This window comes from Henckelia pumila, chromosome 4 (genome assembly GCF_033568475.1).
Source record: "Henckelia pumila isolate YLH828 chromosome 4, ASM3356847v2, whole genome shotgun sequence".
NCBI lineage: Eukaryota > Viridiplantae > Streptophyta > Magnoliopsida > Lamiales > Gesneriaceae > Henckelia > Henckelia pumila.
The window spans coordinates 162316860-162339710 of record NC_133123.1 but is presented as its reverse complement, the minus strand read 5'-3'; the positions used below and the strand labels follow the sequence as shown (position 1 = coordinate 162339710).

Genomic DNA, 22851 nt, shown 5'->3' with positions numbered 1-22851 from the left:
GATCTAAAAACTTTTGGCTTATTCATCAACATCTTTGTGCACTATCAAAAGTTTTTCAACTATTTATATAATTTGAATGCTCAATTCAATCCATTATGTCAAAATCTGAAAGTATTTGTATCAATGATACTTCTGGAGCTCTCTAGCTCTTCTAAAAATATTGATTTGTAATATACTATTTAAACCAAATCAATATCTACTAGATTCAAAAATTCATATACGTCCTTATTGTGTATCACTATTTTATAATATCAAGCACATCATCTTTTTTCATCGTCAATCAAGCGATTTTATATATCTTTCATACATTCATATCAACATACGATGAAACATATAATTTCGGTAAACATCAACGGTCTTCACAAACTTTTATATCTTGCTTGATAGATATCAATAAAATCTCTTTACGTACTTCAGGTACAATAGTGATACGAGATACCGATATACATTTAGTACAATACTTGATTGTGACGTATATCTCAATATTTTGTGCCAAATTCATAATTCATATCTTGCTGCATACGAGATGACATATTCTTCCTTGAAGAATTAAACTACAGTGTATCAACTGTGTTCATTGGCACTGTCACATTCTCTTAAAAGAACGGACAACATTAATCAGACAACTTTCATAATTGTCTTTCCTTGAACAAATTACTATAAATAAGATATTATAATAAAAAAAATTGAAATTGAAAAATCAGACGTACCTTTTCAAATTCATGAATGCATCAAGTAGATCTTTTACCTTCAACGGTGATATTCGATCTATCACGAATATAATTTCACATTAAATTCATGTTCCTACATGTAAGATAATAACATGTGATAAAAATATTTTATTATTCATTTAAAAAGTGATAGCTTAATCAAATGATTTTGAAAAATTCAAAATTTATATCCACAATAAAAATTGAGGAATTTAAAATGCATAACAAATTTTATGGAATAAATGTTTAACAACCCAATATATCTTTAATCTTTAAAATATAAAAATTCTCAAATCATAAAAATTATCATCAAATTGCATAATCAATATCTCATGCAATATGTTGACCAACAAATAGAATATATTTTATATCATCAAAATAATTTATGTGAATCAAAACACAAGCTAGAGTTTTCCAAAATTTAGTTTAAATAGAAATAAAAACTTAATTTACAAAAAATAAATTAGTTCAATAAATAAAATGACTTGAAGTTAGTCATAAATCAATTTATTGCCATCATCGTGAATTGGTATATGGTTGAATATCAAGTCACTTTTCATAAAAACAATGACAAATAATATATCATTTTTCTTCTAGAGCATTCACAACAAATATATGATTTGAATCGATATCAAGTCAATATCTTTTGATATATATCGCATATATTTTATAACATTCTCTTATGGATATTGACAATTTTAGATCATATGTCGATATTCTTTGAGAAATTGTACTAAATTTCTAAATTTATAAGATTCTCGACAACCAAAAGGGCATTAAATTATATTTTTCGAGAATATTTCCAAATCTTGGATCTTATATTAATATTCTTCATGAATATTATCAAATCTTGCATCTGTTTATCAATATTTCAATATTGATACAATCTTGCATCATTTTATCAATATGTCAATATTGATATATTTTGAGATTAATTTCTTCAATGATATTTATAGATATTTGATATCATATAAGATATCAATCATTATTTCTTCACTTTCTCAATATACGAAATCATATATCACATCTTTATCATGAATCTATTCAGATTCTCAATATATTATATTATAACTAGGAATCTCTTTAGATTCTCAATATATTTGATCTTATATCATATATTAATCTTGAATATCTCAATATTCAATATATTATATCATGAATTCATGAATATCTTTCGATATATCAAAATTGTAATCACGAATCTCTCAAAATTCTCGATATATTATATCATGATCATGAATTTCTACAAATTCTGAATGTAAAGTCATGTTGTGCTATTCTAATAGCATCAATAAAATTAGAATTATTTTCATTCTCAGTTGGTTACAACATCATGCTGATCATAAGAGATCATAAGAAAATAAGAGAAATGAGTAGAGAGAATTCATGAGAGAAGAGAGAGTTCATATGAGTCAATACTCAGGTGCAAATTTTATTGAACTTCATCACCTCTATTAAGAAAATAATAAAATACAAATCTTTACAGATATTATATTGACATATTTATCTAGATTACAAATCTTTCAATCTACCTAGATAAAGATAATCATCTATAATAAAAATATATTTATAACAGTTTCTACAATCTTGGAGTTTTTTTTATTATTGTTAAACGAAAAATCAAATGTAATAATATTAGACAAAGACAAATCAGTCATTACAAGATTTACCAACCAGAAAATCTCCACGTTCCCAAACAAACTGGAAGGGGGAGGAAATAGCAAAATACGCCATAGAGTGTTTTGTGCTGCAGAAATTGATGGAAGTAAAGTGGTGGGAATTCTTGAGTGATCCTTTTCTTTTCATAGCTGTAAGCCATTCTTGTCGAATTTTGTTTTTTTTTTTTAATTTAAAGTCTGATTTTTTGTTTTCGCATGGGGACGAGACTCGGGCTGGGGCGGGTGAGTGTTTGCAGTTTAAAATATAGATAAAAATAATTGAATTAAAAAATATAGATAAAGATAGTATTAAATATTCAAAAATAATTGATGTTTTAGAAAGTTCTTATGATATTTTACTTCTTTGTATTATTTTATTTATTAAATTCTCAACATATCCTCTACATGTTTTTTTGTACATAATTTTTTTTTTCTGAACTAAAATTAAAAATATTTTTATTTTAATATATGTTTAACATTTATGATAAATTTAAAAAAAAATTTGTATATATATTAATATTTACATTACTTTCGTAATATTATACTTTTTTGTTAATTTTGATAATAAAAAAATTTTATAATCCCTACCAATTAAATGAAAAAATATAAACGAATCTTCGAATCAACTTGACTTGTAATAATATAATTTTTTAAATCAAAAATATTAATTTTCAATCCAAATATTCAAGTTAACTCATTTCAAAGATATAAGATATATCTGACTAGATATTTACTCATAAAGTATAATAGATATTAATCACATAATAAAGTGGTGTATTCGGTATCCTTTTGTGTCGTTTCATAAAAAATGACTAAAATTATTTTTAAAAAACAAAAATAACGAACTAAAATTAAAATATGATAACATAGAATATTGAAATTGAACATAGAGAAACTTATAGAATTAAAAAACAATTTTCCCTAAAATAAATGTCAAAATATAATCCACATTTAATCTAAATAAATTTAAGACTCATTCGAAAGAACTTATAAACTATTAGAAATTTAATAGATCTAAAAAAAATAAAACAAATAGATTATTCAAAATTCTAATCATTACTTATTTTAAGTTTATTAATATTAGAAAAATTTAAATTTAAATTTAAATTTTATTTTATATTATATCTAATTCTTTCTTACTAGTAGACTTACCTAAAAATGGGATAAATATCCCTAATTGTTAAAAACACACATTCGCGATGGAGATTTAATTTAACACTAGTAATGGTACACACGCAAATGCGTGTGTGAAATAATAACTACAATGTATATGGATTTTGATGCTTAATAGGATAGGTTAATTAGGAAAAAAAAATGGAATTGACAAAGAGAGTTATTGGAGATGTGGGGATAATGAGTAAGAAACATGGAGAAAACAAAAAAATTGAAAAGGATGGTATTTTGAGTATATTTAAAAATAGATCATGACACCAAGTTAGTTATTCTAATATGCCTACACTTAATAAATATTAAAATATAGGGGTTTATAAATTTTTTGGCATAGTTATTATTTCTCCTTTTTATAGATTAACCAACTCGTGTTATGTCTATAAATTTTTGTAGCAAGTTTTTTGCGAAAAAACTAAAGATAAAAGTTGGGATAAATTTTGATCTAAAATCAAATTTAAAAGATTAACGTAAGATATAATTTTTCTAGAACTCGCATAAAAAGTTACATTGAATTTTTGACAGGACAAACACTAAATCAATATTAAAAATAATAAAAAAAAAGTTTACGACGATTATGGTTTCACATTAGCTTACATAAAAAAAATACCTTGAATCATAATTATACCGAATAAATAATCAAAACTAGTAATTGGAGAATTAAATTGCAATTACTCGAGAAGGAGTTGAAAAACATCATTACCGAGGCTCCGTTGCTGATCAAGAATCAGTTTTGCAGAAGCCTCAACTGAGCGGCTTCCATGTTTCAATTTGATCTTTTCAAGCGTTGGTATGTTTCCAATTTCAGTTGGGATCTCTTTTAACTTCCAGCAACCACTGATTTTAAGGCACTCAAGCTTGGAAAAGTGGGAATAATCGGCTCTCCAATGTACCAAATCTAAATGATCAAGTTGTAGGGATTTTAGCTGGCGAATTTCTCCCTCATTTGGTTCCCACACGTCACCTATGCAGGTATCCCATTTGAGTATGAGAACTTCAAGATTGGGTAACGAACCAACCATCGTCAAATCTTCCCAAACAAGATAACAACCAGACAAAATATATTTTTTATGCCTTTAGAATGAATACTGTACTTCTTGGTGACATGAAGGAACTTCCCTTTTTGAGCTTCTATTATGCAAAAGTCTCTCAAAAGATCATGAATTCTATATTTCTCAACTTTGTCTTCACACTCCATCTCAAGAGCCATAATGAGACTTCTATTTGAAAGATTTTCCAAACAATCCGCAATGTCTTCCAAGATTTTAGACTAATTTGGCTTTATAAATCCTTCAGCAATCCATAACTTGATAACGTCAGACCTTCGGATGATGTAATCTTCTGGAAAAATTGCAAAATATAGGTAACAATGTTTTAAGTGAGCTGGCAAGTGATTGTAACGCAATGAGAAGATGGTCGAACATTGGCCTCCATCTATAGACATAATTGATTTCAGAGTAGCGACAATTGTCTCAAAGTAACCAACGGTCTTGTCCATGGATAGAAGACCACCAATCACAATTATTGAGAGTGGAAGTCCTCTGCAATTCTTTATAATCTCCTGCTCAATTCCCTCCAAACATGGAATACAGGATTCTCCTCTGAATACTTTCTCACGAAGCAAGTCCCAACTCTCACTGGAATCAAGAGTCCTCATGTCATGCTGATGGTCAAAAGAGGCTGCATCATCTCCCATATTTTTTAGACGAGTTGTCAAAACGACCCGACTTCCATTCTTGTCATCAGGAAAGAACCTCTTGATCTCATCCCATACCTTAGAGTCCCACACGTCATCCATCACAATGATATACTTTCTACCTTTCAAACTTTTGTATAGACATTCTGCTAATTCTACATCTCTTTCCTCTCAACGCTTTCCTCTTTCATTTCTCGACTGAGTTGTTTTGTTGAATCTAGAAGCCTTGCGAAGATATCACACATCGGGTATTCCTGAGATACTGTTGCCCAACCACGAACATCAAACTGACATACAACGCGTGAGTCATCAAATAGTTTTCGCGCTAAAGTAGTTTTTCCAATGCCTCCCATCCCAACAATCGAAATGACTTCAAGTTTCGACGATGAGCTCGTAAGCCAATCCTTTATTTTGTCCTTGTCTTCATTCAATCCAACCATAGAGGGGGTTGTATCAGTAAATGTGAGTCTTGATCTATCCACAGGTAAACTCTTCCTTTGTTGCACATAGTTTGGCTCCAACATACCCTTGACATACATCGCCTCTTGGTGAATGGAATGTGTTTGTTCTATGAGTCTATCCAAGTCTCCGCAAAAGGCCGGTTTCGAATTCTCCTATACTACTTTCTCCATCAAGTCGTGATAAAATTGAAGTGGATACGTAGGACTCAATGATGTACTCAGCTTCATAAGTTGCGTCTCTAATTTCTATTTCCAAATCTTTGACCACTTTTTCAGTATAAACAGAATAATTCTCTAGAAAATCTAATAGGGAACCGACCATTTCTTGGAAACACTCAATCTGTTGCTTTGCATGACGATCCATGATTTGTTGAAGAAACCGCGTAAGGAATAGAACAGCAGCATAAGCCATTGATCTCTTCTACAATCATGGAACAGTGTATATACTAATTCACTCGTGCTGTTAAAATTAAAGAATCAAAAGCAGTAATTTTCTGCTACAATCAAAGAGCATGTTTAAGAGAGTTCTAATAGGTGTGAAGTACTAATTTTTATTTCCAAATCTTTAACCACTTTGTCAGTATAAACAGAATAATTCTCCAAAAAATCTAATAGGAAACTCACCTTTTCTTGGAGGGATTGAATCTGTTGCTTCTCATTAAGAACAGGGCCATGAGGATCCATGAGTTCTTGAAGAATTCGCGTAAGGGATACAACTGCAGCATAAGCCGCCATCGATCACTGCTACAATCTTGGAAAAATTCAATCGTGTTGTTAAACTGAAGAATCAAAAGGAGTAATTAATTGGGAAAATTGCATATATCACCCCAGTGAAATCGCGTGTTTGCTGATAACCCCCTATGAAATAATTTTGAGCTAGAAGACCCTTATGATTCTAAATCTGTAGCATACACCCCCTTCTGGCTAAAAAAAAGACTAAAATGCCCTTAATGTTATAATACAATTTAATATTAAAATATATTTCGTGTATGACAAATATTATGATAAAATAATTATATATAATTTTCATAGTTATTTAAATAAAATTTGATTATTTTACTCAATTAAATATAGAATTATAAAACAAAATTAATTTAATTATTTATTTAAGTAAGGGTATTTTTGTCAATTTTTAACTAAAAAAGGTGTGTATGCTATAAATTTTGAATCACATGGGGTTATTAGCTTAAAAAAATTTCATAGGGAGTTATTAGCAAACTCGGGATTTCACGGGGGTGATATATGCAATTTTCCCTAATTAATTTTGTGCTGCAGAAATTGATGGAAGTTTTAAAGTAGTCGGTGGGAATTTTTTTTTTTTTTTTTTGAGAAGTCGGATTTTGGTTTTCGCATGGGGTGAGCGTTTGCAGTTTAATTTATATTTATAGATAATGGTAAATGTAGAGATTTTTTATTTTGATCTCATAATTTTATTGTAGTAAATCTTTAATTACAAGATCAATCATCTAGAATGGAAAACACCCGCGCACCCAAACAAAGGGTGTGAGTGAGGAAGCAGCAAAAGACGCAACCGAATGAGCAACTCTATTCGCAGATCTAGACACATGACAAATAGAATGTAGAGATATTACTTCAGGGAAGTAGACCTGGCCAAGGGCCGGGTTGGGCCCAGAACCGGCGCGTGGTCAACGGGCCGGTTAATCAGGTCAACGGGCCCAACCCGGAACCGGGACCAGACCGGCCACTAGGCGGTCCGGTCCCGGTTTTCCATTTGGAAAACCGTCAACCCGGCGGGTTGGACCCGCCGGGTTGGAACCGTCCAACCCGTCGGGTTGGACACGTGGAGCCCATTGGGGCGCCCAGATCCAACGGCCACTAGCAAGTGGCCGTTGGATCTCTCTCAACGGCCACAATTTTGTGGCCGTTGAGATCAACGGCCACGATTTCGTGGCCATTGAAAACCCGACCGACCGGCGGGTCGGACCGCCAGACCCGCCGGGTCTACCGGTTTTTTTTAAAAAAAAAAACCTACTTTTTTTTCTATAAATACCCCCAACCTCCTTTCATTTTGTTTACACAATTCTCTCTTCATTCACTCTATTCTCAATTCCTTTTAATTTCTTGAATTATCAAAAATATCAAGTTTCGATTATTGGTTTATTGTCAATTGTTGATTTATTTCCATATTTATACAATTACAAATGTCCGGAGCGAGATCAAGTCGTAGGGGTGACAAAGGAAAAAGGAAAGGAAAAGAGCATCATACCACCCGAGGTCGAGTATCCTCAATTCAATGTCGATGGTTTTTATCTTGAATATTTCGATGATGAAATTCAAGAAAATCGACATAAGGCGCAACAAAGACAACAAGTTGAACAACCACCACCACCACGTCATAATGCAAGTCAAGAAAGTATGAACGATCCGGCGGCCTCTCTAAGACAAACTCGAGCGGTGTCTCGCCCGACATCCGATATCTTCACCAAACATTTCGACAAGGTGACGCTTCCCTCCGGTGATTTTCAAGCCAAATGCAAATATTGTTCAAAATGTTACAAATTTAAACAAGGAAGTGGTTATGGAACTTTGACGCGGCATATCGAGAAAAATTATCCGGTGGAAATTGGGATTGATCGTGCTCAAACTCAAATTCCGGCATTCTCTTCTCAATCGGGTAATGAATCTCAACTATTTAAATATAACGAAGCTAGATTTAGAGAAGAAACGACTAAATTTTGTGCGGTTGAACAACTTTCTTTTAGTTTTAGCGATAAATTATCTTTTGAAAATTGGATTTCTACAAGAGAAAATCCTTCTATTAGACGTATTCCAAGAAATAGTCTCAAACGCACAATGAAAAAGTTAGTCGTTGATCAAAAGAAAGAATTAATTAAGGAATTTTATAGTTTGAATAATAAAGTTTCTTTATGTTCCGATATTTGGAGTGATCATTGGCAAAGTTGTTCATATATGGGTATTACATGCCATTGGATTGATAATAATTGGAACATTCAAAAAAGGTTGCTTGCATATAGATGTTTCAACGAATCACACACGGCACAAAATATTTCGCAACTTATATTTGTTATTTTATAAGAATATGGTCTAACTACTAAAGTTTTTTCAATGTCTTTTGATAATGCTAGTGCAAATACTTCTAGTATTAGTGAGCTTATTAAAATATGTAAACCATCACTAGGTGGCAAATTTTTTTCATATTAGATGCACATGTCATATTTTAAATTTGTGTGTTCAAGATGGGCTAAGGAGTTTAGGCATACATATTCAACCAATTAGGAACGCTATTCATTATTTATGGACGCATCCTCAAGTTTTGAAGCAATGGGAAAAATTTTGTAGAGTAAATGGTATGAAGCCTAAGCGGTTTGCACGAGATGTTCCAACTCGTTGGAATTTAACATATAAATTGTTATTATCCTATTTTGAATATAAAGATTTATTATGTATATTTTTTCATCAATTTGTTCAAGCTCGTGATATTTATTTGTTTTCAAATCAATGGAGCATATGCACTAATATTTGTGAAATTTTAAAAGTTTTTAATGATGCTAGTGACCAATTATCCGATGTTTATTATCCTACTTCATATTTAGTTTTAACACATTGTTGCAACATTGCTTGTATTTTTCATGAACATGTTAAATCTAATGATAGTGTTTTATCTCAATGTATTGTCGTCATGAAAGCAAAATGGGAAAAATATTTTTTGCTCATTCCTGAAATTTTTTTATGTGCTTTTGTTTTAGATCCTAGACTTAAATTAGATGGCTTAAGCGACATGTTAACATTATATTATGAATCTTTAGAGCCTATTGCGGAAACGATTCATTCTATCTCATTGATTTTGTTTAATATTAAAACTCATTTACTTGATATTTATAATGAATATAACATCAAATATGGTGGACAAATTGTTTCACATGAAACACAATCCAATGCAACTAGTAATGTGACTTCTAAACTTACTAAAGCACAACTTTTATTAAGGGAACGGACGAAACGTCCACGAGAATCCTCAAGTTCCAGTCAAGAACTTGAGAATTATTTTATCACTATTTTTGATTTTAGTGATACAGATTAGGAAAATTTCGATATTTTGAGATGGTGGTCGCAAAAAACACAAATATATTCAATTTTGGCTATAATGGCAAAAGAAATTCTAGCTTGTCCGGTTTCAACAGTTGCAGTGGAGCAAGCATTTAGTATTGGAGGAAATACATTGGACGAGAGACGTTCTAGCTTAAGGCCAGAAAATTTGGAAGCCCAATGTTTGCTCAATTATTGGTCAAAAGCCGCTACTCGAACACTGTTGGAACATGGTCGTTCTCCGTATCGAAAAAGAAAGTGATACCCGGTGCAGCGGAAGTTTTAAAATTTTATATGGAACGATTCCATATGGATATCAAATTTCTACGATTAAAATTGATAACATAAAATTTAAACAATATAAATTTTACCTTAAAATCTCGAAGAGAGATTATGGACACCAACAGATTAAACTGCTCTTGTTGTATATCCCAAGAACTGATGAACGAACAATTCTTCAATCAGGTCCACGAACAGAAATTTAATCCCTCTAATAGACTGCACTAGAAAGTCTATCAGAAGTTTCTACGAAGAGATAGAACAGATATGATCTGTTAAATCAGTCTGCAAATTCAAAAATTCACAGACTGAATTTTCGAACACTGTGAGGAGAGGGGAGGGGTCGGCCGAATTTCAAAGAGAGGAGGCTCTCTAGGTTTTCGAAATTATGACCTGTGTTGTCTAATTTCTGTACTGCAATAACTTATTTATAATGTGGGCTGCTAACAGCTTAGGGCTCATTAGTCATAAGTTCAAGCTTGACAAGCAAAGCCCGCATGTTCAGAAATTAATATAAAATTCATCGTGACTCAGATTGATAAACCAATTTCACCAATGTGTACAGAAACCATTTCTGCATCTTTTAAAATCAAGATAAATTTTCTGAATCCGAATTCAGTGATTTCCAAAAATGTCCATCACTATGTCATTTTAGGAAATCTTACTCCCTCTACTTTTAAATAAGAAGTCCCACTTCTTTATTCACTAAATTTAACTCTTTAAATTTAATTATCTCAACGGGGATTAGAAATCCATTACTTGTGTGACCCTCAATGGTTCAGGGATACAGCTAGCCGTGGGCTCACAACTCCTTGTGACTTGGAACAACAATTTCCGACTTGCCCATCGAATCATGGTAAGAGCGCCTAGCAAAATCGCCCCATGATTCCCTAGGTATCACTGATAGTGCCTGCAAGAACCAATAGATTTTGGTTAGCGTACAGTACGGTCCCTTCATCCATATATTCCGATCGAATCAACAACCATTGGTAAATCGAGAGTCGTTCGAGATTCGATAACTATGCATTACATCTTGGAGATCAAATAGTGACATCGCATGTGTTACTAGGAACACCAAATAACCTAAAACACATCATGTACTCTGGCCAAAGATTCGTCACACTAATATCTTCTCATATCGCATAGGATATCCATACTTGCAAGTATGTGGTGAATCCTTGACAACAAAGCATCGACTCATATATGTGTCATAACTGTACCCAATCCCGACACCTGATGACCCCAATAGAGTCGGTAAACGAGTCAAAGTACAGTACTAGCATATAGAGTCTCAATGATGTTTCAAGTAGTAAGGACTAATGGTGTACAACCAAAACCGCAGACTTTATCCACTCGATAAGTGATAACCATTTGGAAAGTCCGGATAGGGTAGTTCGATCATTCATCATATGAATATCCATTTTCATGCTTTGATCATCTCTATGTTCCATACCAATGAAACGTGGTACTCGGCATCTCAAATGCTAGTCTCAATCTCGAGCGATCCTTATCCTTATTAACGGATGGCTCAATCGACTAGGAACTGTTTAGAATATACAGTGACTATAAGATGTGTTTCATGATAGCCATCCCCATGTGCTACCACATCTTACATACACTATAGTATATTCAAGGTCTTCATCTAAACATCTTATAGTATGTCACAACATAATAATATGATAAAAGATAAAGTAAATGTCATTATAAAACTGTAAATTATATTAAACAAAAGATTGTTTATACATCGAGTCATAAAAGCCCTTAGCCACAAGTTGGCTCACCGGGCACCCACTCTTTCAATCTCCCACTTGCCCTAAAGCCAACTAGTCATACTACGTAGTCCCATTGCTTCGCGATGTTTGTCAAATAATGGTCCTGGCAAGGGCTTAGTAAGTGGATCAGCGATATTGTCTGCAGAGGCCACTCTCTCGACAGTGATGTCTCCTCTTTCCACGATCTCCCGGATGATGTGGTATTTTCTCAGTACGTGTTTGGATCTTTGATGAGACCTTGGTTCCTTTGCCTGAGCAACGGCACCCGTGTTGTCATAGTACACCGGGACTGGACCAACAGCTTCAGGAATAATGCCCAACTCATGGACGAAATTCCTCATCCAAACGGCCTCTTTAGCAGCAGCTGATGCCGCAATGTATTCTGCCTCAGTGGTGGAATCCGATGTGGTGTCCTGCTTGGAACTCTTCCAAGAGACATCACCGCCATTGAGCATGAACACAAATCCAGAGGTTGACTTCGAGTCATCCACGTCACTTTGGAAGCTAGAGTCGGTATAGCCTTCCAATTTCAGATCTCTTCCTCCATAAACCATGAATACATTCTTAGTTCTTCTCAAGTACTTAAGAATATCCTTCACGGCTTTCCAATGCATTTGACCGGGATTGGCTTGATATCTGCTCGTGACACTCAGAGCAAATGCCACATCCGGTCTGGAAGATATCATCCCATACATGATACTCCATATGGCTGACGCATATGGTATGTGTGTCATTTTCTCTATCTCTTCGTCAGTCTTGGGACACATAGACTTGGATAGAGAGACTCCATGACACATAGGTAGATGTCCTCTCTTGGACTCATCCATTGAAAACCTTTTCAATATAGTGTCGATGTAGGTAGCTTGAGTAAGTCCTATCATTCTCTTAGATCTATCTCTATAGATCTGTATCCCTAGAATATAGGACGCCTCACCCAAATCCTTCATCGAGAATCTACCTGATAACCATATCTTTGTTGACTGCAACATCCCTACATCATTCCCAATGAGTAAGATGTCATCAACATAAAGTACTAAGAATGTCACAGCATCCTTAACTACTTTCTTGTACACGCACGGTTCCTCCGGGTTCTTGATGAAACCAAAATCCTTTATTGTTTTATCAAATTTCTGGTTCCAACTTCTTGATGCTTGTTTGAGACCATAGATCGATCTCTGAAGCTTGCATACCTTATGCTCGCTTCCCATGGATGTGAATCCCTCGGGCTGCATCATATAGATTTCTTCCTTAATGTTTCCATTAAGAAATGCAGTCTTCACATCCATTTGTCATATCTCATAGTCATACCATGCTGCTATGGCAATAAAAATTCTTATGGAATTGAACATTGCGACTGGTGAAAAAGTTTCATCATAGTCAACTCCTTGTCTTTGAGTATAACCTTTTGCCACCAATCGTGTCTTGTAGGTCAGTACCTTTCCATCAGGCCCAAGTTTTCTCTTATAGATCCATTTACACCCTATTGGAACAATTCCATCGGGAGGATCTACTAAAGACCAAACTTGGTTTGTATGCATCGAATCTATTTCCGACTGCATAGCTTCAAGCCATAAATTCGAATCCGCATCAGAAATTGCGCGCTTCCTTGAAGTTTCTTGGATCACATCCAATGTCGGGTTCACTTTGATCCCCTTCAAGAAGAAGACCATATCTAATAGGAGGCCTAGAAGTCCTCTCGGATCTTCTAGTAATAGGCGTGTCAATCAATGGTTCCTGAGGTGTAGGATCATTATTTTGTATCTCGGGTTCTTCTCGAATTTCTTCGAGTTCCATCATCTTGCCTTTCTTATCCAATAAGAACTCCTTCTCCAAGAAGGTGGCATTCATTGAAACAAACACTTTTGTTTCAGCAGGATGATAGAAATAATATCCGATTGAATTCTTCGGATACCCTACAAAATAACATAAGGTGGATCGACTATTCAACTTATCTCCCACTGTCTGCTTCACGTAAGCAAGACATCCCCAAATCCTCAAGTACGAATACTTAGGAGCTTTGCCATTCCATAACTCGTATGGTGTATTGTTCACTGCTTTAGTGTGGACGTTGTTCAACAACAATACCGCCGTTTCAAGAGTATAGCCCCAAAACGAAGGTGGGAGCTCAGTGAAGCTCATCATAGATCGAACCATGTCCAACAATGTTCGATTGCGACGCTCCGAAACTCCATTCAGCTGAGGTGTCATAGGAGGAGTCCACTGAGAGAGAATCCCATTCTCTTTTAGATAGCTCAAAAACTCGGTACTCAAGTATTCTCCGCCTCGATCCGATCGAAGTGCTTTAATACTCTTACCTAGTTTGTTTTCTACTTCAGCCTTGAATTCTTTGAACTTTTCAAATGATTCAGACTTATATTCATCAAATACAAGTACCCATACCTAGAATAATCATCAGTAAAGGTAATGAAGTAAGTGTGACCAAATTTTGTACCAATACTAAATGGTCCGCAAACATCTGTATGGATCAAATCCAATAGATTTTGACTACGCTCAGGTTTTTCTTTGAAAGGAGATTTAGTCATTTTTCCTTTCAGGCAGGACTCACAAGTAGGTAGAGAGTTAATATCAGACATATTAAACATGCCCTCTCCCACTAGCTTGTTCATCCTCCTTGAGGAAATATGACCTAGCCTAGCATGCCAAAGGTTTGCCGGGTTTTGACTATCGATTTTCCTTTTGTTCGTTGTTACCGGTTTATCAACATAATTTATTGGAACGTCTTTTAATTTTAAGTTATATAGATCGTTTTCAAGTTGTCCATTTCCAATCAAACATTCATTCTTGTAAATATTGCAAATCCCATTCACAAAATTTCAAAAAAAACCATCTCTATCAAGCATAGAAATAGAAATAATGTTTTTAATCAAGTCTGAAACAAATAAAACATCTCTCAAAAGTAACTTAAAATCATTCTGCAATATTAAATAAACGTCTCCCACAGCTTTGGCTTCAACTCTAGAACCATTTCCGAGCCTCAGTTGGGTCTCACCCATCCTAAGCTTATGACTTCTTGTTATCACCTGCAAATCATTGCAAATGTGAGATCCACATCCGGTATCCAATACCCAAGAAGTAGTATTAAGTGAAACATTTATTTCAATGTAAAACATACCCTTTGCAGTTCGCAACTGCTCGAGATATTCCTTGCAGTTACGTTTCCAATGACCGAGTTTCTTGCAGTAATGGCAAGTATCATCATCTTTGTTCCCGTTAGAAGCCTTTGTCTTGCCCTTCTTCTTCGGTACTGTTTTTTTTGGTGGGGCAGAACGTTTCTTATCCTTTCCACTTGGCCCCTTCTTAGAGTTAGAAGAGGAGCCAACCAAGAGTACCGGTTTATCCTTCTTTAATGTGGCTTCATAAGTTACAAGCATATTGACCATCTCTTCAAGGGAGGCCTCTATCTTGTTCATATTGAAATTCACCACAAAACCGTCAAACGATGAAGGAAGAGAGAGAAGTAACAAGTCCACATTGAGTTCATGCTCCAATACCAATTCAAGCGTTACCAACTTCTGAATGAGCCAAATCACGCGTACCCCATGATCACGGACCGAAGTCCCTTCACGCATGCGACACGTCATTAACTCTTTTACAGTAGCGAACCTATCAGCTCTCGATTGAGCCCCAAAAAGTTCCTTGAGTTGTGCGTGAATGTCAGCAGCATTCCCGGTATCCTCAAATCGCCTCTGGAGTTCATCAGACATCGAAGCTTGCATATAGCATTTGGCCTTGATATCATGGTCCCACCATTTATCAAGTTTTGCCAACTCTTCCGGACTTATATCAGCTGGTGCTTCCTTCGGAGGAGATTTTTCTAACACGTAGAACATCTTCTCCGAGGTCAAGACAATCTTCAACTTACGGAACCATTCCGTATAGTTTGCGCCAGTCAGTTTGTTTTGTTCGAGAATAGAGAATAGTGGATTGCGTGAATTCATTTTAATGAAATACTGAAAAGAAACAGACAATAATCAGTGATTGTTTAATTAATTTACTAAGACATAAAATAAGGCAAAATTTATTTTATGAATCTCACTCCCACTATTTTAACGATTTCACTACCCTCTAGTGAAAACGAGAAACATTTTCTGTAGTGGGAACATGGAGTCCAATTGACAAACTATAGTCCCGAATAATATCAGCCAACCATAATTTTCAAATGGTAGAGCCCAATTGCTTCCAAAGCAACCTCCATGTTTTTACCTCATGTCCAATAAGGGCCCAATAATATGACGCCGTTTATTGTGACATGTCAAGATGACCCATCAATATTAAGTTGTGATGGACGGTCGTCATGTGGATCCCCAATAATATGAGCCAATCTCATGGGAGTTCCATCCAACTTACAACATGTGTCGATCCAATGTACAGCTTTCCGACGAACGGGCCCCCCCAATAATATGAGCCGGACCGTATCCGCGGGTAGCATCTCATACATTGATCGTTGATGGAAGGTAGGAACATTTAAACAATATTTAAATTTCCTTTATTTATCTTGATATCAATTTTAAATCATATTTAAAATAAGGGATTTTTAATTTTGAAAATTTGTCTCATCATTTAAAATTTGTATGCTTGCGAGATTCATACAATTTAGTCTAAACATGCATACAACGATAATATCGTATATTATATTTTAGGATGATCGATTCCATTACTAATCGACCCGTGGTTGCCAATCACGAGTCTAAGTCCAATCCTAGGTGATATGCAAGTATGCAATGCAATCCTATTACATTGTGCTTCCAATTTACATTTCTTCAGTCTTTATCATTGCTTGCTGGTCCCACCTCCATCTTCAAAATCTCCCACTATTTCTAGTGAATTTACAATAAATTACTATGACAAATAAAGGGATACATTATAGGGGTGGGAACGGGCCATAAACCAGGCCCACTTTTATTACAAATGATAAAATCAAATTTGGGCCTATAAACCAGGCCCATTAATAAAATCCAACAATCAATAATAAAGCTAAATGTAAACAACCTAACATACACCTATAATATTGGTCATGGCAATCGATCATCCTTATCCAATAATATTTAATTCAAAAATTAATTTATTGGATATCATGCAATGGAAATAAATATAAATAGATAAAATCATATTTCATACATAAAATCTTATTTTATATATAAAATCATATTTTATCTAGTTTATCCATAAAATCATATTTTACATATAAAATCCAATTTTATACATAAAATCATATTTTATTATCAATTGTACCAAAATTAATAATTAAAGATTAAATTTATTGGATTAAATTTATAAATTTCCAAAATTCAAAATTTATCCAAAAATTAATTTTTTTAAAAATTTTGGGCTCAAACAATTTTGACTCATTGCCTCGTGGACCAACTGAAACAATTTTCAATCGGGCCAAAAACTGGGCCCAAAACCATTTTGGGCTAGAATTTATAATTCAAGGAAAAATTTATTTTTAATAAAAAAAAATTCTGGGCAGCCCGGGACAATCCCGGGCTGCACGCCCGTCGTTGGGCTGGACTCGTCCAGCCTAGCCGCTGGGCTAGGGCAACGCTTGCCCTAGCTCGCGCAGGGCTGCACGCGGCGCTGCTCGCTGCCTTCGGGCAGCGGGCAGCCCCAAAAATATATTTTTTTTTCTTTTCCGTTTTATTTTTTTGAAAAATCGAGGCTTTGTACAATCGATAAAATTTTAATCGTAAAATCCGAGAACCACCTGGCTTTGATACCACTGTTGGAACACGGTCGTTCTCCGGATCGAAAAAGAAAGTGATACCCGGTGCAGCGGAAGTTTTAAAATTTTATATGGAACGATTCCATATGGATATCAAATTCCTACGATTAAAATTGATAACATAAAATTTAAACAATATAAATTTTACCTTAAAATCTCGAAGCAAGATTATGGACACCAACAGATTAAACTAGTCTTGTTGTATATCTCAGGAACTGATGAACGAACAATTCCTCAATCAGGTCCACGAACAGAAATTTAATCCCTCTGATAGACTGCACTAGAAAGTCTATCAGAAGTTTCTACGAAGAGATAGAACAGATATGATCTGTTAAATCAGTCTGCAAATTCAAAAATTCACAGACTGAATTTTCGAACACTGTGAGGAGAGGGGAGGGGTCGGCCGAATTTCAAAGAGAGGAGGCTCTCTAGGTTTTCGAAATTATGACCTGTGTTGTCTAATTTCTGTACTGCAATAACTTATTTATAATGTGGGCTGCTAACAGCTTAGGGCCCATTAGTCATAAGTTCAAGCCTGACAAGCAAAGCCCGCATGTTCAGAAATTAATATAAAATTCATCGTGACTCAGATTGATAAACCAATTTCACCAATGTGCACAGAAACCATTTCTGCATCTTTTAAAATCAAGATAAATTTTCTGAATCCGAATTCAGTGATTTCCAAAAATGTCCATCACTATGTCTTTTTAGGAAATCTTACTCCCTCTACTTTTAAATAAGAAGTCCCACTTCTTTATTCACTAAATTTAACTCTTTAAATTTAATTATCTCAACGGGGATTAGAAATTTATTACTTGTTTGACCCTCAATGGTTCAGGGATACAGCTAGCCGTGGGCTCACAACTCCTTGTGACTTGGAACAACAATTTCCGACTTGCCCATCGAATCATGGTAAGAGCGCCTAGCAACATCGCCTCATGATTCCCTAGGTATCACTGATAGTGCCTGCAAGAACCAATAGATTTTGGTTAGCGTACAGTACGGTCCCTTCATCCATATATCCCGATCAAATCAACAACCATTGGTAAATCGAGAGTCGTTCGAGATTCGATAACTATGCATTACATCTTGGAGATCAAATAGTGACATCGCATGTGTTACTAGGAACACCAAGTAACCTAAAACACATCATGTACTCTGGCCAGAGATTCGTCACATTAATATCTCCTCATATCGCATAGGATATCCATACTTGCAAGTATGTGGTGAATCCTTGACAACAAAGTATCGACTCCAATATGTGTCGTAACTGTACCCAATCCCGATACCTGATGACCCCAATAGAGTCGGTAAACGAGTCAAAGTACAGTACTAGCATATAGAGTCTCAATGATGTTTCAAGTAGTAAGGACTAATGGTGTACAACCAAAACCGCGGACTTTATCTACTCGATAAGTGATAACCACTTGGAAAGTCCGGATAGGGTAGTTCGATCATTCATCATATGAATATCCATTTTCATGCTTTGATCATCTCTATGTTCCATACCAATGAAACGTGGTACTCGGCATCGCAAATGCTAGTATCAATCTCGAGCGATCCTTATCCTTATTAACGGACGGCTCAATCGACTAGGAACTGTTTAGAATATACAGTGACTATAAGATGTGTTTCATGATAGCCATCCCCATGTGCTACCACATCTTACATACACTATAGTATATTCAAGGTCTTCATCTAAACATCTTATAGTATGTCACAACATAATAATATGATAAAAGATAAAGTAAATGCCATTATAAAAGTGTAAATTATTTTAAACAAAAGATTGTTTATACATAAAGTCATAAAAGCCCTTAGCCACAAGTTGGCTCACCGGGCACCCACTCTTTCAAACACAACATATTCAAAGTGATGAAGAATACCAAGATGATACCGAAGGAACATCCGGAACTACGACGGGAGGAAATGCGAGTGAAGTAGAATAAAATGTAATGGATTTATAATATAAGTCATAAGATGTTGAAATTCTAATATATTGTTTATTTAATAAATGTAATAGATTTTTATTATAGAGATATGAAATATTTAATTGAGATTATTTAAAGAATATGTCTTATTAAAAATTTGTTTAAAAATTAAAAAAAAAATTGAAGTTGCTCACTTGCCCGGTTGCCCCTTTGGGCTTTGAATTTAATTCAAAGGTTAAGCGCCCCAGCACTGATTTTGCAGCGCTGGGGCGCTGCCCCTTCGAATTGAATTCGAAGGCTCAGCGCTTCAAAATCAGCGCTGGGGCGCTGCAATTTTTTTTTTAAAAAAAAATGCACGGGTTAGCCCGGACCCTGAACCGGCAGTTAACCGGACCCGAACCCGGACCGAAACCGGCCATGGGCGAGCCGGTTAAGGGTTGGCTAAATGCCGGCCCGGACTCGGACCGAACCCGGCCCGTGGCCAGGTCTACAGGGAAGATATAAAAGTAGTGAGTGCATACACTCCTTGAAATCATCTTGTCGAAAATATATTTTTGCAACTTTCTGCAACTTTTTTTTTTTTTCCTTTTTTTTCCCTTCATATAGTTCAATTTAATTAATGGTTTTCCAATTGATGAGTAAAATGAATTTAGGTTATATATTTGCTTAATTCCTAATTTAACTAAAACTATAATTTTATATGACCTCTTTTTATTATTCATTTGATATGTTCTTGCTCACCAAAATAACTTTCACATTTGTGTTCTTTGATGTTAACCAAAACTTGCTATATTTCTTGAAAGATGGTCTCACGGACGAGTCTATATTTTAAATAAAAAAATAATACTTTTGATATAAAAATTAAATATTTTTCATTTGTGATCCAAATAGAAAGATGTATTTTATGTTAAATTTTCGGTGATTTCATTAGATTATTCTGTGAATTAATCTTTAAAACCATATTTTTCATAATGCATTCAGTATTCATTCGATAAATAATGAAATTAATTATTTGCTAAAATTAATTGACTGATATCTCAAAAAATGTGTAAATAAATTTTTTTTTAGCAAAATTATCATTTCTCCACATTATAGACTATTTTCTGTATTAATATACTCTTCTCAATATCAACTAATAACCCGTGTTATGTTAAAAAAAAATTGTAGCAAGTATTTTGGGAAATAATTAAAGATAAAAGTTGGGATAAATTTTGATCTAAATCAAATTTAAGATATTAATGTAAAGATATAATAATTCCATCATACTCTACTAAAAAGTAATGGGGGTGTTGAATGAATTATTGGTAAAGAAAACAAAAAACGTGGTTTTAAAACAAGTTATTGTTGTAAAAAAATAAAAATTTCAGGTAAAAAATAAAATTCTCAATAACTTAAAACATATCAAAACTTCACAGTTTATATATTTTTCTTCACTCAATTGTGTTTTTCTTCACAAATGGAGAGGCCAATTTATAAAATCTCATTTGAGAATAGTCCAAAAATACACATTTAATAATTTTACTATTTACACATCAACACATACTTATTTTCAACACTCCCAACTATTATTTTCAACACTCCCCCTTGTGATGATGATTGTAATACAAAGACTGTTTTCATTACGTGTTTTTATAATGACTCGTTAAAAACCTTATTAGAAAAAACTTATTGGGATAAAAACCAATGTAAGGAAAAATAAGTACAGTCACGTAAACTCCCCTCATGTTAACACGAACTATTTTTCATATATTTCGTAGATTGCGCATCTCAATGCTATATATATGCTTTCTGAATATTGTCGTAGAGAGTGCCTTTTGTCAAGAGATTTGATGAGTTTTCACTTGATTGAATGTAAAAAATATCATTATCTTTATTCTTCTCAAGCTCTTGGGTGAATGCGAAGAACTTAGGGGGAATATGTTTAGTATTGTCGCTTTCTATGTATCTTTCTTTCATTTGTGTAACACATGCAACATTATCTTCATATAATATCACATGCTCCTTGTTGAATGATAATCCACACGTGATTTGGATATGTTGGGTTATTGATTTTAGCCACAAACATTCACAGCTTGCTTTTGTTGTTCAATAATTTTGATGTGATTTGATGAAGTTATTACGAGTGTTTGTTTCCGTGAACGCCAAGAAATTGCAGTTCCTCCACGAGTAAATACATATCCGATTTGAGAACGTGTCTTGTGTGGATCAGATAAGTATCCAGCATCAGCATAACCAATTATACTTTGATTGGTATCTTTTGAATATAAAAATCTCAAATCTGTCGTTCCACGTAGATAACGGAATATATGTTTAATTCTGTTTCAGTGTCTCTTTGTTGGATATTAGCTAAATCATGTCAATAAATTTACAACAAAAGATATATCATGTCTAGTACCATTTGCAAGATACATTATAAGGACACCAATAGCACTTAAATATGGTACTTCTGAATCAAGAATAATTTTATCATCTTTACGTGGGAAGAATGGATCATTTTCAATGATCTAACAACCATTAGAGTACTTACAATAATTTGATTTATCCACTTTAAAACGTTTAAGGACTTTTTCTATATAATTTTACTGGTGAACAAATATTCCATATTCTTTTTGTTCAATTTGCAAACCCAGACAATACTTGGTTTTTCCAATGTCTTTCATTATAAATTCTTCCTTCAAGTACAACACTTTCTTGAATTTTTTATTCTTTCCAATGATGTATAAATCATCAACATATACTACAATAATTACGCATCTGGATTTTGATTTCTTGATGAAAGCGCAAGGGCATGTTGGATTGTTTACATATCCATTTTTATCAAGTGTTCACTTAGCCGATTATATATACCACATTCGATCAGATTGTTTTAACTCATATAATGATCTTTGCAATTTTATAGAATAGAATTCTTTGGATTTTGAACTTTGTGCTTCAGACATCTTAAATCCTTCAGTGATTTTCATATATATATATTACTATCAAGTGATCTGTATAAGTAAGCTGTAACAACATTCATAAGTCGCATTTCTAAATTTTCAGACACCGCCAAACTAATCAAATACCAAAATGTAATTGCATCCATAACGGAAGAATACGTTTCTTCATAATCAATTACAAGCACTTGGGAAGAACCTTGTATCGCAATTCGAGCTTTATATCTTTCTATTTCCTTTTTATCATTTTGATTTCGAAAAAATACTCATTTGTATCCAACAAGTTTTACACCTTCTGGTGTAAGGACTATAGGTCCAAAAACGTTACTTTATTTAGCGAATCCAACTCAACCTGGATGACATCTTTCCATTTTATCTAATCCTACCGATTTTTATATTCACCAAAAGATTTTAGTTCACTAAATTTTTAATA

The 22851-nt window shown here is 34.0% G+C and overlaps 2 protein-coding genes across 2 annotated transcripts; both read right to left on the bottom strand.

Annotated features, from left to right (window-relative positions):
- Positions 1 to 4595: 4595 nt before the first annotated feature.
- LOC140864081 (uncharacterized) lies at positions 4596 to 6490 on the bottom strand. The gene is made up of 2 exons (XM_073267991.1): positions 6317 to 6490; positions 4596 to 6113 (listed from the first exon to the last, which is right to left on the bottom strand). The coding sequence occupies exons 1-2, from the start codon at positions 6425 to 6427 to the stop codon at positions 5808 to 5810; spliced, it is 417 nt and encodes a 138-aa protein (XP_073124092.1). The 5' UTR covers positions 6428 to 6490; the 3' UTR covers positions 4596 to 5807.
- LOC140862255 (putative disease resistance RPP13-like protein 3) lies at positions 5387 to 5770 on the bottom strand. Its single transcript, XM_073265260.1, has one exon. It carries the CDS (start codon positions 5768 to 5770, stop codon positions 5387 to 5389), a length of 384 nt encoding a protein of 127 aa, XP_073121361.1.
- Positions 6491 to 22851: the final 16361 nt, after the last annotated feature.

Coding starts and splice junctions, on each gene's coding strand:
- LOC140862255 (XM_073265260.1), bottom strand. CDS start 5,770: ATGTATGTCAAGGGTATGTTGGAGCCAAACTATGTGCAACAAAGGAAG.
- LOC140864081 (XM_073267991.1), bottom strand. CDS start 6,427: ATGGCGGCTTATGCTGCAGTTGTATCCCTTACGCGAATTCTTCAAGAA. Junction 6,114..6,316: donor TTCAATCCCTCCAAGAAAAG/GTGAGTTTCCTA, acceptor CCATGATTGTAG/AAGAGATCAATGGCTTATGC.